Source organism: Cervus canadensis, chromosome 3 (assembly GCF_019320065.1).
Source record: "Cervus canadensis isolate Bull #8, Minnesota chromosome 3, ASM1932006v1, whole genome shotgun sequence".
NCBI lineage: Eukaryota > Metazoa > Chordata > Mammalia > Artiodactyla > Cervidae > Cervus > Cervus canadensis.
Window position 1 is genome coordinate 18088210 of NC_057388.1, and position 18603 is coordinate 18106812.

The following is an 18603-nucleotide window of genomic DNA, read 5'->3' on the forward strand; positions in this document are numbered from 1 at the left end:
TTTCTAAAATGACTTTCAAAATAGAAGATTTTTACCGAAAATGATGCTATTTTTTTTCAAATTTAAAAAAAAGCAACCTTTACTCTGTAAAGAAAAGGGGTCCCAGATGAAATCAGCAAAAACTGTAATCCAATTCTGTATGTTCACACTTTTGCAATATTATCAAATATGTAACTACAAATGAGGGTGCAAAACATGTTTTTATGAATTAAAGAGAGGTGGTTATGTATTCAATTACGCATTCAAAGTATATTTTAAATATGTATCTGGAATTAAATGCTATAAGCAACACGAGTGAAAAGAATCATGTACTCTTTACAGAATGAATTTGCTACATGTATAAAGAACACTTTTCAAAGCTTGGAATGAAAGTATTATCCATAATATCTAGTAAATAATCATGGAAAGCTGGAAATATTTCCATATTTCATTTCTGCAAGATACCATGTTATCTAGCAGTGTCGACAGATTGCAGTCCACATATGGCAGGTTTTGAGTACATAAGTTTGCCATTTAAAAATCAGTACTAAATATGAACTGAATTGGGGGTAGCCATGACAATGACAAGAAAGTCATTGCTGAGAATTTCTGGGAAAGTTAACCAATTATATTACATTATATGCATGCACATACATAATGCATACGGGCGAAGATGTAAGAATCTTATTGACTGTTAAGCTGACAAGCAAAGTATTATGGAATACCATGAGCCAAAAACTAATTACAAGAACAACAACAAAACAAGCTGCACTGTACATTCTGATCATCTTTCAGATAAGCATGAATGGAAGTACAACAGAGGAGCTATGTTCGATCCCTGGGTTGGGAAGATCCCCTGGAGAAGAGAATGGCAACTCACTCCAGTATTCCTGCCTGGAGAATCCCATGGACAGAGGAACCTGGTGGGCTACAGCCCATGGAGTCACAAAGAGTCGGACACAACTGAACAACTAAAACAAGAACAATGACAAATGAACTACTAATGTCAAAGAACAAAAGACACAACTTAAAAAGACAGGTCTCCGTGTTCTGGTTTGTGGTAGAATGCATAGTAGCAGATTTTTATGTGCTCTGCTTGCCTAGTGTGGCATCAGAGGAACAAACTCTACAGGAAAGCTAGTGGTTAAATTAGTGATGCTGGAGAAATGTGAAGCAAATCAACTGTGGAATGGGGCCGCCCACCTCTTGCCTGCCGTCCGGGCCCACAGCCCTCCTGCGCTCCAGGGCTGTCCTGTTGCACGCTCCAAGGGACAAGCTGGCACCTGCGCCATTTGTGAGTCTTCCACCTACATGGAAAGAACAGAAGCTGCATAGAGACAGAAGCAAAGATGCCGGGGAAATTATAGTGATACAATGCCAAGGAGCCATGACTCTGACCACTACAGAAAGGGATTTGACAATGCTTCAGTCCTATCCAAATTCAATTTAAACTTCATCAAGGAATTATAAAAAGCAGCACTAAATATAAAAGTAGTCTCTATGGCAGTGGAGACAAGGGTCCATCACCGTCAATTCCTACAGGAATGAACTCTACTGATAGCATTTAGCCTTTAAAAATTTCAAATTATTAAAAAAAATTTTTTTAAGCTACATCATGAAGAATGTGGGATCTTAGTTTCCCAACCAGGGATCAAACCTGTGATCCCGCTCAGTGGAAGCAGAGCCTTAACCACTGGACCACCAGAGAAGTGCCACATTTAGCCTTTTTAATGGTTAGGATTGCCAGCAAATGTAGCAGATAGTACCAGAAGTGATGTGTTTCATTTTAAAAAGGTATATTTTATTTTATAATCAAGTTGTACAACTGCATTCAAGACATGAGGCTTTTGTATAATGCTCTTTTGATTGTCATCATAGGGGTAACTCAGAAGGTACAATTTATAATACACTTCACAAAAACAAATCCCCCAAATAAATAAGTTTGGGCTAATAGTTAAAGTCCATCATGTAACCATACAATTACATTGTCTGTCATCTAAGAATTAAATACTGATAAACTAAGATGACAAATTTGCCATCAATTTCATCTTAAATTATTTTGTGATCACACATTCCATCAATTGATGCCATAATATTTCATTTGTTGGCACTGCAAGTTTTGTCAGGACTGCAAGTTTTCACTACATCAAGCTTCAATTAGGTACGTCTTAAAAATAGTTATGGAAAAAAAAATCTCTAATAATTATCATGATGATGATATATATAGCTTCAATAGCTTTAATTTCCTTGAGGTGACCAGAAATAAAGAGAACAGACATCTTATTAATATCACTGATATAAAGATGTCATTTCCTGAGCCAGAATGCCAGCATTCATGAAGAACATGTGCTCTCTGGAGCTCAGGGGGGAAGGACTGCTTTGGCTATTTTTGAAAGCACATGTTTCATAATTATTAATCACTTTTCTGCATTTCCTATAGTTTATATCAACAAAAGAATTTTCCTCAAGCTCCCGAAGCTAAAAATAGAGCTTCGAAGTTTGCACAAGTATCTGTGTCCCTGGAGATGATTCTGGCAGCAAAGCAGCTCTTTAAAAAAGGCAAGAGATGGTGCCCACAGTCATAAACATCCTCAGCTCCACTGAGTCTGCGCATACTGTTCGCTTCCTTTTTTAACATCGGAAAGCGTAGGACCGGAAGTGTTTCTCTCAGTGCGTTGCTCACAGGCTTTTCTTTCACCCCGTTACCTGTAGCTTTGGCAGACTTGAGGGGCCTCGCAGGCCTTCTCTTCATAGAGTGGATCCGTGCAGTCCTTGCCTCCGTTGGCTGGCAGCTGAATGATGACCCGGTGCCGAGTCTGTTTCTTGATTCCGGAGTCCCCTGGAATGAAGCAGCTTTTTAACCTTTGTTCTCTGCACTGATAAAGAAATCTCCAAATACCAGCCTGTGTGAAGAAATTACATTGCCTCCAGCTACACTTGCTTTGACATCCCTGAATGAGAGGCCTCATCGAGTCATTTCCTCAATTCTCCCAAAGACTGCTTATATTGGAAGCCCAAGCAATTTATATTAAAAATGTGAAGAATGGAGAAAATAGTTCCATAGTCAGCTAGCCTTCCTAAGGCTCAGTTACAAAGGGACTGCTCTGTCGTATGTTTCTTTCCCCTTGAGAAATATGACAGATCTAATTAATTTATTTTTCTCTCCCTTAAGTTTATTTTCATGCCATTTCATATATAGCCCTGTTTACCACATGGGACTCATACACATCTAATGAACCTTTCTTACGAGAATATATTCAGTGTTTTATGTGAAATTCTATTTCTTGGCTATTCACTTAATTTGAAATGTATAACTCATAAATTATTCTGGTCATTCATTATTCATGTTAAACAATTTAAGATCTTTAATTCAGGTCACATCCTAAATATCTGAGCTGTAATTTCCTAGAGGCAGAATTTTTAGAGAAGCATTCAAAATAGTAATAATTATTGTAAGTAAATTACTCCAAATTACGTTAAAAGACAATGTATCTAATTAAGATTTACCTTAGATGAAGATATCAACTTAACAGTGTTACTGATATAAAGTTGTTCAGAATTTTTTAGTATGAGAAACAGGTGACATATATGACTGACAGCTTTGATAAAATATATCTCAACTTACAATATATACATTTTAAGGATGAGTAGTCATGTGTCATTTAATAGAGTTCCCCTGAAGCATTTACATTTTTTCATAAGACAATTAAATATTTGAGATGTAGACTACAAAAAGATATTTAGAAGGGTTAGTAGCCCTTAACACAATGAAAGTTTAATCAGAAATGAAATGCTGCTGCTGCTGCTAAGTTACTTCAGTCACGTCCAATTCTTCAAGACTCCAGGGACTGTAGCCTACCAGGCTCCTCCCTCCATGGGATTTTCCAGGCAAGAATACTGGAGTGGGTTGCCATTTCCTTTTCCAGAAATGAAATGAAATATCCTTAAAGTCATTGTAGAAAAATATGATTTGATGATTAGAAGTTTCCAATAAACGGAACATCATTTTACATGGAGTCAGGGTTACCCCTCAACATGGTCTGGCCACTGATTCCCAGAAATGTGAATTGGAGATGCCTGTATTAGATAGGAGAATGGGTCAGATTAGGGAATCCTAAATGTCTGACGATGCAGGATAATTTCTTTGAAAAAAAAAAAAAAAAAACTAAAAACATTTCTCGGCATGTACCTAGAACTAATAAATGAGAATTTTTGGGATCTGGATGTTGCGAAACTGTGGATGTGGGAATCTGATTTTGACAAAGCTTGCTGGGAAATGGTGATAAACAGCTGAGTTTGAGATCTATTAGAAAAATTGACCCTGTATGTCCCAATTTAAGATTCTAGGGTTTGCATGTAGCTTTTTAGGATTTTTCCTATAGTGGGGGAAACTTGTACTATTAATGACTGTTTTAACTATTTTAGTGAACAACTGGAACACTATAGGTAATGACATAGGGAAATACGAGGTGGAGGTAGTGGGTAGTAGAGTGTTAACACATTTGAAAATATTATCATAGGCTTTTAAAAATTGTAGCAATCATAGTCTGAATGTCAACTGCAACTTTTACATATTAAGTATAATTTATCTAAGAAAGATCTAAGGAGTGCCAATAGGACTCTTAATAAAATTGGCAATGCTATCTTCATCCATTATATCGTTCACTGCCCATTATTTTTAGACCCAGGTGATAAATTCCTCTAATAATTTAGAGCTAGGAAAAATATTGTTTCCCTTCAAAATCTGTTAAGAACCCACTGTGCTTCAATTTCTTGCTTTATTCACCAGAATCTCAGAGTTAAATTTCTCAAGTACAGAAGCTTACCTTAACTTTGATTTTACATTATAAATTCTCTTCTCCCTTCCCTCTACCCTATTTACTACCTGACTCCATGCTTTTTTTTTTTTTTTACACTATTATCTATTACTTTCCTTATGTTTTATATTTATGATCTGTCTTTAATCTTTTTTAAAAGACTGAATGAGCATTCGTATCATTTGTTTAGCATTGAGGGAAGGAGGAAGACATTTGTTTGTTTTTTAACAGGGAAAAAGAGGGAAAGAGTACAGAGGGGTCTTTGTTTCCCGGGTGGTTGAAATTGTTGAGTCAGTAACTTTTTTTAACCGGCTGATAAAAGACACAGAATTTAGGTCAAGGGATCTGGAGACTGGAGGGGAGAATGAGGTTAGCATCAGTGGTACCATATAGATTACCTAGATATCACTTGGTATATACCCAGGGTGTTCAGATAGGAAGCAGCAATCAAATGTTAGTATTTCAATTCTAGTTTGTTTACTGACTTGAAAGCAAAAAGCCTCCTAATATAAAACTCTGAAACATTCTAGTGCCTTATCACCATCTCCACAAGCTTGTACTAGGTATATATAAGACTATGATAACTCTTTTTCACTTCCATAATTGATTCCACAATGGGAATCCATTTATTCTTATAAAAAGTTCAAATACCTTAAACTTGTGCAGGCCACAGGGTAGGAATTGTGACCTGATTAAAATGGAACATTCCAAAGCCATAACACATAGACAGGAAGTTTAATGGAGCTACACAGAAAGTGTTACGACATCCACGTTCCTATGAACTAGGAGATTCATTTCTTCTCAGCTCTCAGTTAATGAATTACTTATACACGCAACGAAACAGCACGGTAGAGCTCAGGCCAGCTACAGAGCCCTCAGATCAGAGTGCAAGGGGAGAGCTACAGCACATGTTCAAAAAAGTTTAATAAATAAAATGGAAGCTTCCCTACCAATTACTTGAGTTAGTACATGTGGAACTTGAAAAGTTCATAGTTCAGTTCAGTTCATTGCATTTATACCACTTATTGCATGTGATGGGGATACATACACAGTTTCCATTTATCTTTGTATTTCAGCAAGGAGAGCAATGATCACACAGAGTAAAGTCTTAATAAATGTTTGCTGAATGAGCAAACACATTCATTTCACTTCTTTTCAACCGGATTATAAATTAACATCTTCTGTTCTTTTTTATCCATTTCCTTATAGAATTATTCATCTGGGTACTAAGTCTGTTCTTTAGTTTTAATTAAAAAAAAACAAGGTATCACTTTCATTGGAAATAATGAGCATGGGAAAAATAAAGGAATATTCCTGTAGTGTTTATACTTGAAAATACCTGCCTAGGATAGGTAGAGAAAAAAGGGATAACCTAGTTATGTGGTAATGGGTCACAGAGACTCAGAGGATATATAATCTCTCACTCGGCTACACACTTTTCAGTTATCTTAAGACATTCAAGGTAAATTTCACTGGAGAAGTTTCTTGATAGAAGGATTTAAAGGGCAGGCAAAACCAAGCTGGGTTAAGCTGGAAGTGAGGTAGATGACAGGTGGGGCAGTACAGGGATAAGAAATTGAAAGGGAAACATTTCATGCAAAAAGTAAAATGTAAAAGCAGTTTTGAGCCCATCGGGGGTAATTCTAGAAGAATACAGCCTGAGAGCATCAAACTAGAAAAGGCGACTCAGCAATATCCCTTCCAGCCCTCAAGTCAATAAATGTAGTAAGAAAAAAAGAAAAGAAGCAAACAGATTGTGAGCAGTCAAGTGTATTATTTGATCAAAAGTATTGATTTTTTAAGATGAGTTACAAACAATTTATATGCATAAATGTTTTCCATCTTTAATAAGCCTCTTTGTAAAGAAAATTTGGAAAAGTTAACAAGTACACTGGTTTGAGGATTAAACTACTCTCTACTCAATACTGATGTTTATCAACATTGATTTTTCAAGACGTTATCATTAGAGAGGGGCTTCCTTGGTGGTTCAGGTGGTAAAGAATCTGCCTGCAATGCGGAAGACTTGGGTTCGATCTCTGGGTTGGGAAGATCCCCCAGGGAAGGGAACCCATTCTAGTGTTCTTGCCAGAAGAATTCCATGGACAGAGGCCATGGGGTCACAAAGAATCAGATACTACTGAGTGATTAACACACACCCACATACCCACACACATTTCAAACTACTCTGTTCTTTCTGGAACCCTAAGCTACTCTGCTGTTTCTTTCTGCAATACTATACTATAATGTTACTTATCTAAAATGATTTAAAAAGGAGGCTAGAGCCCCATTTTCATAAGTTCAAGACTCTTATAAAATGTAAATTTTACCTATAGAATTACATTTCAAAGAAAAACCCCATTCCTGAATTACTTTTCTTTTGCTATTATCTATCTTTGAACATTCAACTTTTTAAACATTTATAAATTGTATGTGGAAGTCAGAGTAATCTCAATGGAGCTTGCGTCATTCCTATTTCATATCAAATAATGAAAAGCTAACGACATGTCATTGCTTTATTTTCCCTGCAACAAAAGACAAGTTTTCTATAAAACCATTGTATCTTCATTCTCAGTTACAGCAGTCTACAGGCAAAACAGAAAAGGCTTCTCCCAGCGCACAAAGCATCTTGGCACTGGTGTTCAATAGCAACCTCCTCTGCCACCCCCTCGTCTTTCATTTTTCCCTCAATACACAATGATAGTTATTCTTTTTAAGTCTGAGTGTCTAGGTTTAGATTTCTGAAAGGCTTTTGTTCTTGGAGACTCAACAGAGAGCTGCCAAAGAGAAGAGGCAGAGCTCACCTGCTGGTGGTGAGATGGTCTGAGCTTGGCCAAACACAGTCCCACCTCTCGGAACCTCTTGCTCACAGGAGAGCAGATTCCTGAACTGGCATTCTTGTACTCCTTGGCCACTCACCTCGGAGCTCCAGAGGAGACCAGTATTCTAGTGGCTCCACGCATTTTACTTTACAGCAGTCAGTACCTTCTGCTGAGACACCATCCCAAATAAACATCTCACATCACTCGCCCTGACAAACTAGCAGTTCCAATTCCCCCTGCATGTCTTCCATCATCACCTGGATCACAGCATAATGCTGTGCACAACCTAATTCAATTTTTCAGTCTTTTCTATCCTCTAATCTTTCCACCATTGTACCCAAAGGTGAGAACAGGACATGGAACAAGGCTATATATTGTCACCTGCTTATTTAACGTATATGCAGAGTACATCATGCAAAATGCCAGACTGGATGAGGCACAAGCTGGAATCAAGATTTCTGGGAGAAACATCAATAATCTCAGATATGCAGATGATACCACCCTAATAGCAAAAAGTGAAGAGGAACTAAAGAGCCTCTTGATGAGGGTGAAAGAGGAGAGTGAAAAGGCTGGCTTAAAACTCAACATTCAAAAAATGAAGATTATGGCATCTGGTCCCATCACTTCATGGCAAATAGATGGGGAAACAATGGAAACAGTGACAGACCTGATTTTCTTGGGCTCCAAAATCACTGCAGATGGTGACTGCAGCCATGAAATTATAAGACACTTGCTCCTTGGAAGAAAAGCTATGACCAACCTAGACAGCATCTCAAATAAAAAGCAGAGACATTACTTTGCTGACAAAGGTCCATATAGTCAAAATTATGTTTTTTCCAGTAGTCATATATGGATCTAACAGCTGGACAATAAAAATGGCTGATCACTGAAAATTGATTCCTTCAAACTGGGGTGCTGGAGAAGACTCTTGAGAGTCTGCTGAACTACAAGGAGATCCAACCAGTCATTCCTTTGAAGGACTGATGCGGAAGCTGAAGCTCCAATACTTTGGCCACCTGATTTGAAGAGCTGACTCATTGGAAAAGACCCTGATGCTAGGAAAGATTGAAGGCAGGAGGAGAAGGAGACGACAGAGGATGAAATGGTTGGATGGCATCATCAACTCAATAGACAGGAGTTTGAACAAACTCTGGGAAATAGTGGAGGACAGGAAAGCCTGGCATGCTGCAGTCCATGGGGTTGCAAAGAGTTGGACATGACTGAGCTAATGAAAACAACAACCCAAAGCGGCACACTGTCTATCAGCTTGTCTTTTCTTAGAAATTTCCCTTCACATTCTTTGTCAGTGGAGGTGGGCTCTACCTAGCCATTTCTGTCTTATCTCCTCGTTTTAACGCTGTTGTAGTTCAGTTGCTAAGTCATGTCCAACTCTTTGTGATCCCATGGACTGTAGCACACCAGGCTCCTTTGTCCAACCCTGTCTCCCGGCGTTTGGTCACATTCAGGTCCATTAAGTGGGTGATACTAACTAATTCAATAATATCTAACTCCTCTGAAGCTCCTGTCATCAGTTTTACCATCATCTATCTACTCTGTAGCAGTCATCAACTAACATTTCATTACTTAATGGTTTTAGAATATCCCTCACTGTAATCCTTTCTCTTCCTACCCCTGCCACCACTCTGCTGGTTTGGGCATCCACACAGTTATTCTATTCAAGGTACTGGAGGCTCTGAATTGCTGTACCTCCTCACCTCCAATGACTTTTTTTTTGTGCATCTTACATTTATTACTAGCTCTTCTGTCATCCCCTGATGATATCTTCCATCAATATTTGTACATTCTCATCTTTAAACACCTTAATTTATGGCCATTCCACCTAACCTTCCACTTTACCTACTATACTAAAGGTTAAAGTTAATTTTAGTAAAATTCTTTAAACTTCTAAAGGTTGCCAATCCACTCTCCCAATCTTACTTTTTTCACTATACCATCCTCTTCATGACCTTACTTCCATCCCAACCCACCTTAGATTCCATACTCCATTATTATTAAAAGTACTCCATTGAAAACACTCTTGACTTTCTGTTCCACTCTCCCTTTCTTGTGCTCTTCTAGAAGAGCCCTGACCTTAATCAATGCTAATTATTTTCCTACACCTTCCCTTCATTCAGGCAGCTAAACATGGCTGAAGAAACAGTGGCAACTGTGTTGAGCAACTCCTTTTAAAATGAACGACTACATGGCTATTCCATGTTGCCTATTACAAGTTCTAGTACATGTTACTTAACTTGGCCATTTTTCCATTCTCCAAAATGATCTCACATCTTACCTAACCTCACATCTTACCTACCCTGCATCCTTCACTTGATCCTTCACAAGCATCAAGACCTTAGAACAATCATTAAATGCCTTTTCTGTCTCATACTACCAGAAAATAAGCTTCCTGATATCAGGAAAATTGGTTTCCCTGTTTACTGATGCATACAACACACACACATATACACACACATCATGAAACTCACTACTCATTTTTACGTTCAATCAAAAACTAGAAATTGTATCCTGCTATGCATGCAGGTTCAGTTGCTTCAGTAATGTCTATCTCTTTGCAACCCTATAGACTCTAGCCCACCAGGCTTCTCTGTCCATGGGGATTCCCAGGCAAGCATACTGGAGTGGGTTGTGATTTCCTTCTTCAGGGGATCTTCCCGACCCAAGGATGGAACTGGCATCTCTTACATCTCCTGCATTGGCAGGAAGGTTCTTTACCACTAGCGCCACCTAAGTCTAATTCAATCTTCTACAACCTGCCTCAATTTTCCAACTTCACATTCTGACTTTTCCCCCAGACCTTCCAAGTTCCAGTGGGTTGGATCCCACTTTCTTTTGAACAGTCCATCTTTTTCATGGTCACTGACACTTTTCCTGATGCTTTTGATCACCTGGGGTTCTTTTATGCATTCTCTCTTTCAAAAAGGTCTCTTCTCCCTTCTTTTCAGCAAGATTTCCCCTGATATTTGCTCCCACAACAGATTTTCCCTGTTTCTTCCCTAGAGCTCTTTCTGCTTTACCACTAAATCTTGTTACTGAGTCATCCAAGTCTTACATTATCTGATCTATGTAGAATAGTTCTATATTTTAAATGAGATCAAAAGCTTCTTTGATGCTCTTCTCTGTAGGGCCATCAAAGTGTTAGTTAAATACAGTAATCAATAAATTAGAAATGCAATACGTATTTATACATATATTACAGATGAGTATTAATTTAATTAACACATGCAGAGCATTTACAATTTATTTGTTCCCTCATCTGTAAAAATTTTTTTAAGTGCCTTATATAAGTTATTACAGTTTGTCATATAAAATTTTTTGTATTTTATAAATGGTCAGAGAAGAGTAAAACAGCTTTAGTGCTATAAAAAGCATCAGCAGAGACCAAATTAAAAATCATGTTATTTAATTTCCAATTATAGGTTTTTAATAAGTTATATCCATTTTCTTCCTTTTCCAGACACAGATAATGCATAATAAGATAACAAATTCATAGGCTACTAAACTATTACCTAATTCTTGGACACATTTCAATATCCCAAATTAGTTTCAAATGAAGGTATAATGAAATGAGAGATATTTACCTGATTCCTTATTTTTAGGAGGGCTATTCTAGAATCAGTTTAATGGAATATTTATGGCTAATTTCTTAAAATTTTTAAAAATATAATCACACCAGGCTTTTTTTTTTTTTTAGCCACACTATGCAGCATGTAGGATCTTAGTTCCCTGACCAGTGATTGAATCTGTGCCCTCTGCAGTGGAAACCCAGTCTTAACCACTACCATCAGGGAAGTCCCTACTTTATTTCTTTAAAATACTTAAGACCAAGAGAACTGTTATTTTGAAATATTTTACTCAAAATGAAAAAATGTCCAATATAAAGAAGAGGCAAAATTTTTTTCTACTTTCAAAAATTGTACTTACAAATGTTAAAGTTCTGTGATATCATATGCTATTTAGTTTTTAAGAAAGTAAGGAGACAGATTCAGTTGTAATGAGGTGGATGAGCACAGAGCCTATTACACAGAGTGAAGTAAGTCAGAAAAACAATTATCATATACTAATGCATATATATGGATTCTAGAAAGCTGGTAGTGATGAACCTGTTTCAAAAGCAGCAGTGGAGGCCCAGACACCGAGAATGGACTTATGGACGAGGTTGGGCAGGGAGAAGAGGGTGAGAGGTATGGAGAAAGTAACATGGAAACATACGTTACCATGTGTAAAATAGATAGCAGATGGGAATTTGCTGATGACTCAGGGGAAAACACCCTATGGGGAGGGAGGGGGGAGGGATGTGTAAGTGGGAGGGGACATGGGTAAATCTACGGCTGATTCATGGTGACGTTTGGTAGAAACCAATGCCATAATGTAAGCAATTATCCTTCAATCAAAACTAAATAAATTAAAAAAAAAGTAAGGGAAGATAAAAGAAGAAAATCTGGATAAAAATGACAGACAAAGACATGACTATATCAATAAGATTAAAGTCATTAACATTTTTGAAGAGTTAATGCTCTTTTTGTCCCAAAGCTTTTAAAATGCCTTAAAAGACTTTTGATCCAGTGGTTAAGAATCCAGAGGAATTGAGAGTCGCAGGGAAACTTGTACATTACCGTATGTAAAACAGATAGCCAGTGGGAATTTGCTATATGACACGGGGAGCTCGAACTGGTGCTCTGTGACTACCTAAGGGGGTGGAATGGGGTGGGAGGTGGGAGGGAGGCTCCAGAGGGAGGGGGTATATGTATACTGATGGTGGATACATGTTGACGTATGGCAGAAATCAAGACAATATTGCAAAGTGATTATCCTCCAATTTAAAAAAAAAAAAATGAATCTGCCTGCCAAAGCATTGGACATGGGTTTGATCCCTGGTTCAGGAGGATCCCACATGCCGTAGAGCAACTGAGCCTGAATGTCACAACTATTGAAACCTGTGCTCCACAAGAAGAGAAGACATCTCAATGAGAAGTCCCACCATGGAAAGAAAAGGAGCCCTTGTTTGCAGCAACTACAGAAAGCCCGTGTGCAGCAATGAAGAGTCAGCTCAGCCAAAAAGAAATAAATAGGTGAATAAATAAGATGTTAAAGAATGAAATAACAGAGGAAAGTATTTCTATTCTTGCTCACTTTGTGATTTATTTTATATATCAATGTATTTAAAATAGAAAAAGCATAAAAAGGAACCCGTATTTGAATGGTATAAAATAATCACAGAGCATAAACAATCAATTATGAAGTTTATAACCTTATGTAATATCTTCAGGATTAAAAAAAAAATCCAGTAATTTAAAGCAGTTGTTAAACCAGAAGTTGATTCTTACATTAATCCCTATGGTAAGAGTCAAGAAGCACAAGTAGAAGCATAAAAGAAACTTAAGATAAACTATCTCTATTTGTCAGGAGAGTAAAATAAAAAGTAGGAGACAATGTCATTTGTGACACTGAGAGAAAAGGTGTTCACTTTCTGTACAAGTCACCTGGAGGGTGAGGGCGTCTTTCTCAGCGGCAGTAAGAAAGGGCCTCAAGCGTGTGGCACAAGCCCTCTTGGAGGAGGTCGCCATTAGCCCCACTATAGGGCCGCCACGCAGATGACCCACACACTGCAGAACAATCATACCAAGAAAAGACCAAACCAAACTGGGAACAAATCCTCATCTTATAAAGGCCTCATGGCATGTTAACTATTGGCAGAGGTACACTTTGATCGTTTCCCTCTTTCCTTTATTCCCATCCTTTGGGTCACATAATTGAATCTGTAGTGAATCAGGTCCCATGGCTATTTCTTGCACCTAAGTAGATTGAAAACCATGAGTACTCAGAAAATCATTGTGTATTCTTTTTGAAATACACAAGGCCACTACACATTCTTGTAGAATCAATGTTAAAGGAAACATGAATATAATAAAATCTAGAATATTTTCACTTAGGTCTATATCACACCATTATTTAAGTCAGTTTTGGCATAAAACTCATCTGACTTATTTGTTTGGTACTCTACAACCTGTATTATTTTCTAGGAGGAAATCCAAATTTCATGGCATTTGTCCCAATCCAGGATCACAGAGCCAGCCCCATATAAGAATCAAAACATTGCTCAGCCAGAGGAACTTGGAGGCCTAGAGAGAGGGTTCCTGGGTGAACTGCCTTCAGAACTCTTCAGGGCATACCTTCTTTACATGAGGAAGGGCAAGATGTCCAGTCACTATACGGTGTCACAATACAGTCCTTCCTACAAGGGAGCAGACAGGGTCGCACTGTTTCAGGTCGAAGGCTTTCAGGACACCTAGGAAAAGCAAAGGGAAATCACTAGACCTCTGTACTAATCCAGAACCAGGTAATTTCTATCTTGAGAATTTTTACTTCTAAAATTGCTAAACAGTCATCCATCTGTAGTATTCAACCTCCACGATTCTTTCTACTTTTTGACAAGAAGTATACAACTAAAATAATTCTTCTGAACTGAACCTCAATAAAGCTTCTCAAGGCAGGAAGTTAAAATTTAATTATAGTAATTGCACTATGTAGGAGAAAATATAATAATTATTCTCTATCCATTTTTAACAGTCTATTACTAAATCTGCATTTTCTAACATGCCTTATAAGAAATTTATGAAAGTTCAAATTACTAATTTAAGGAACCAATTCTACACCTTTGTATAACTAAATAGGCTTACTGTCAATCATAATTTTCCAGGCTACCCTGTATTTTATTTTTACAAAATATGTTTAGCAAAAAAAAAACTTAAAATGGCATAGTCTATCGATAGTACATGCTCAAAAACCAATATTGTATTTATAGCTATGAATGTCATAAAAATAAGTAATAAAATAATAAAGTATATAGCTAATTAAGATAAGCAATTTTTGTTCTGTTCTTGGTTTCATTCACTGTATTTCTTATTTTTTCTTCCATTTTCTTCCAAGTTTTAATCTACTGGATTTTAAATATTTTAGATATTTTTATAAATTATAATATTTTTAGAACAAAAAAAGTGAATGGATATAAATAAAAAGAGTCAATAAGTAATTTAAAGAAAAACAAAACATTGTGTTCTTGACATAAATTATAGTAAAATTAGCTTAATCATAATTTTTCAAAAACACCAAAATATAAAATATATTATTAGGGACATGAAGAAAAATAATGACAAAACACTGAAATGCCTTATGCTTTATAAGGTTTTCACTTCCTAGAAGAATTTTAGGAAGCTGATGTTTGAGTTTTAAATATACTTTTTTGTTTATTGTGTACTTGTTACATGATTTTTACATTTCCTAATTCTTTTCTGCATCTTCACAATCTGAGTCTACTACCATTAGCAATCAAATGTTATTAATACTAGAAGATGCATCTAAGGACAACAAAACATAAAACATAATTCATGTAACTAAAAGTAATGTTCTGATTCCTAAGAAATTTTCTTTTGAGGTGATATCATACATCTCTGACAAGTAAGTTAAGAGGCAGTGAAGAAATGAATCAACCAGTATAACTGTTGCTGGAATAACTTGGCAAATTAGTGAAAAATGGAATTTAAAAATACTCCCCATAGGAGAAGTCAAATTTCTTGTAGGTCAAGATAAATTGTCTTCCAACAAGTAAGTTAATCAGGTTTTCAGAACTGAACTATGAGTGAATAAATCAACATCACTACTCTCCTTCCCGTAATTTCTATATAGCACTTTGCTGACACTTCATTTTTTATATATCTGTAAGTTTTTATTTATGCTCCTATTTTATCCATAAGTATTATATTCTATTCAACTATACAGATAGATTTTTTTTTTTTTTTGCTCACTCAGTAACACCAGGCTTTATCTGAAAGTGGATTTTAAAAATTCATTGGATTCAACATTTCAAAATGAAATATTCTCTCTGGTTTATGTTGAATATACGCTTGGATTTTCCTAATTGCTATGCCTACTCAAAGTCGTGAACAGAAAAGAAATTTAGATAAGAATCATTAGAAGTTAATGTTTTGTTACAACTGAGATTATAAATCACTAGAATTATAAGTTAACCTACATTCTTAACCAGGAAACATTATATGGAAAAACCTCACATATAATCATCCTGTTAATTCTTGTCGAAACTATGGAATTATTGATTAGTAAGTATTATTGGAGGCATTCCTTCTCAATGAGGCAATTTTAGAACTTTAACAATGGAAGAGCATTACTCAATTACATGCTTTTCAAATTTTAACTCTGAATAAATCAATGGAATTTACAATGCTATCATTGACAACCTCAAAAATTCTATTTTAGTTTAGAAATTTCCTCAGCAAGATATTTGGTTAACTGTGGAGAACAAAATTACCAACAACAAAGCTGTTACATGAACAGACCAATATAAATTATACAGCCTAGATCACATCCAATGAAATGAATTCAGACTTCCTTTGGTGAGGCAATTGGTTCAGTCAACATGCTTCTTTTCTCCTTTGTGCTGTTTGTATTTAGTGTTTGTGGTTTAAATCAAGGAATTGATTTTCCCCCAAATCTTATTCAAGGTCAAATTAAACAGATGTGATAGGAGTTGAAGTTTGTTACTCAGAGGATAGATAAGATCAATAACATTGATTTTACCATTGCACAGTAATCTGTTTTATTAAGAGGAGTTTAAAACAAGGTTTCTATTTGCATTTTTGTTTCAAATGCCTAGTACGGAAAAGCAGTCACTGAATTTAACCTAGCATATTTAGGCATAAGGGTAGTAATATTTTCTTTTGAATTCACAGCATTTGCTTTATTTTTTAGAACTTTAAGGGCAAAGGAAACTCATTTGATTTAACAAATCTATACTGTATCCAGGTCATTGAATAAAGGCGGCAAGGGTAAAGCGCATTTTTAATGGATTATTGTGGTGCTCTGACATTGGGGCTTCAGGATATCCTTTCTATTGAATGATTTAATGACATTAATCCACCAGGCTTTACCACACATAGGCTTGCGTGTATGTACATCCACTGCTGAGGAAAAAACTCTGTAGTTTGCATAAGGAAGGAACATATAACAGTAACATCTAAAAGGTAAATGAAACTGCAAAAGAGGAACAGAGTGAGCTTACCCATAGAAGCTCAGAACAATAACCCTCCAATCTGAACCATGACAAGTTGGTCAGGTGATAACCCCCTGCAGCAAATATTTCTGCCCCTTTGCTTGTCCCTGCAAGTCCCACAATCCTCAAAACTTGGGACTTCCACTTTTGCTGTTACTGTTATTGACTTTTAATATACTGCACATTAATATCCTTTGTTACATTCATGACAAATTTAGCATCATTTTTACTGAAATATTGGTTTGGGGCTGCCTATGAAGCATATGGAATAGTTTCTCAATTTATTCAAATCTTTTGGCATGTATTTTCTAACTACATACTTGTTTGCTAGAGAACCCAGAGTTGACATATTGTATGTGCCTTGTGAGAAACAAACAAAAAAACATATCAGCATAACTGGGCTAATCATTTGTTGGAGAAAACTAATAAATCAGTTATAAAAGTATATGCAAAGAGGAAGAAAACTCTATCATTGAGGATTTAGGTAGCATCCATCTTTTAAAGTTCATATCATCTTAGCCATGTGGAACATGAAAAGTAAAACCCATCAGTTTTGCATGTTTCTTAATTTCTAACTAAATGATGAGGCAAAATATTACTAAAGTCCAGAACCCTGGGCATTAGAAAAAAACAAGTCATCATGAGATTTTTACTTATCCCCTGGAGTTTGTCATATATCAGTTACATTATTATCATTTCTCTGAAACACTAAGAAGTATCTTGAATTTTCCAAGAGAAAATAATTTCTAAGATTTATTGAGTGCTTACATTACTACTCTTTGTTTTCATTAAATTTCTGCAAATATTTTTGAAAATTGAAGCCAGAATCTGTTAAGTAGTATGTTTAAGACCACACATGAAACTTGAGTACTTGACCAAGTTTTCAGAAATTATGAGGCCATTTTTATACCAGTGCAAAACTGATGGGTTTAACTTTTCATGTTTTTCATGGCTAAGGTGATATGAGCTTTAAAAGACGGATGGTAACAGAAAAAGAGACACAGAAGTACAGAACAGACTTTTGAACTCTGTGGGAGAAGGTGAGGGTGGGATATTTCAAAAGAACAGCATGTATATTATCTATGGTGAAACAGATCACCAGCCCAGGTGGGATGCATGAGACAAGTGCTCGGGCCTGGTGCACTGGGAAGACCCAGAGGGATCGGGTGGAGAGGGAGGTGGGAGGGGGGATCGGGATGGGGAATACGTGTAACTTTATGGCTGATTCATATCAATGTATGGCAAAACCCACTGAAATGTTGTGAAGTAATTAGCCTCCAACTAATAAAAAAAAAAAAAAAAAGACGGATGCTGTCTAAATCGCAAATGATAGAGTTTTCTTCCTCGTAGTATATTTTTATAGCTGATTTATTAATTTTCTCCAAGAAATGATTAGCCCAGTTTATGCTGATTTTTTTTTTTTTTTTTTACTTTCTCACAAGGCACATACAATATGTCAACTCTCGGGTTCTCTAGCAAACTGTTTGTCATGTTATCACACTACTTGTTAACTACAGTGAGACACTGGTGCTTTTTCTGCTTATTCTAACCCTCATCCTATCCTAAGGCTCTCTCTTGGGAGTAAATGGTTTATTCATTTAACCATTAAAAGATGTAGCAAGTTTGGCCTCAGTATTTTTGATACAGTACCTTCTAAGGGAAATGAAAGGCAGGTCATAGAAGGCTATTGCCCAATTAAACTAGACGGGCAGCCTCCACAGCCTACGGGTACACAGGTCATGGATGACCTCCACTGCTAGGACTTTGGATACTGTCACTATTGATCAGCCAGGCCTAGGGTGAGCACTTCTTTCACTGCCTCACTAGCTCAATAAAAGCAGAAAGTGCTACTATAACACTGAAAGCAGGTACCACATGGAGAGATTTCTACAGAATTTATGGA

At 36.5% G+C, this 18603-nt stretch overlaps 1 protein-coding gene across 1 annotated transcript in view; it reads right to left on the bottom strand.

Annotated features, from left to right (window-relative positions):
* THSD7A (thrombospondin type 1 domain containing 7A) overlaps window positions 1–18603 on the bottom strand; it is a 452526-nt gene that overhangs the window by 75932 nt on the left and 357991 nt on the right. The window contains exons 9-11 of the mRNA XM_043462735.1: window positions 13807–13922; window positions 2686–2818; window positions 1183–1286 (exon numbers count right to left, since the gene is read on the bottom strand). Coding sequence (XP_043318670.1) covers window positions 1183–1286; window positions 2686–2818; window positions 13807–13922 — 353 coding nt within the window. The remainder of the gene's footprint in view (window positions 1–1182; window positions 1287–2685; window positions 2819–13806; window positions 13923–18603) is intronic.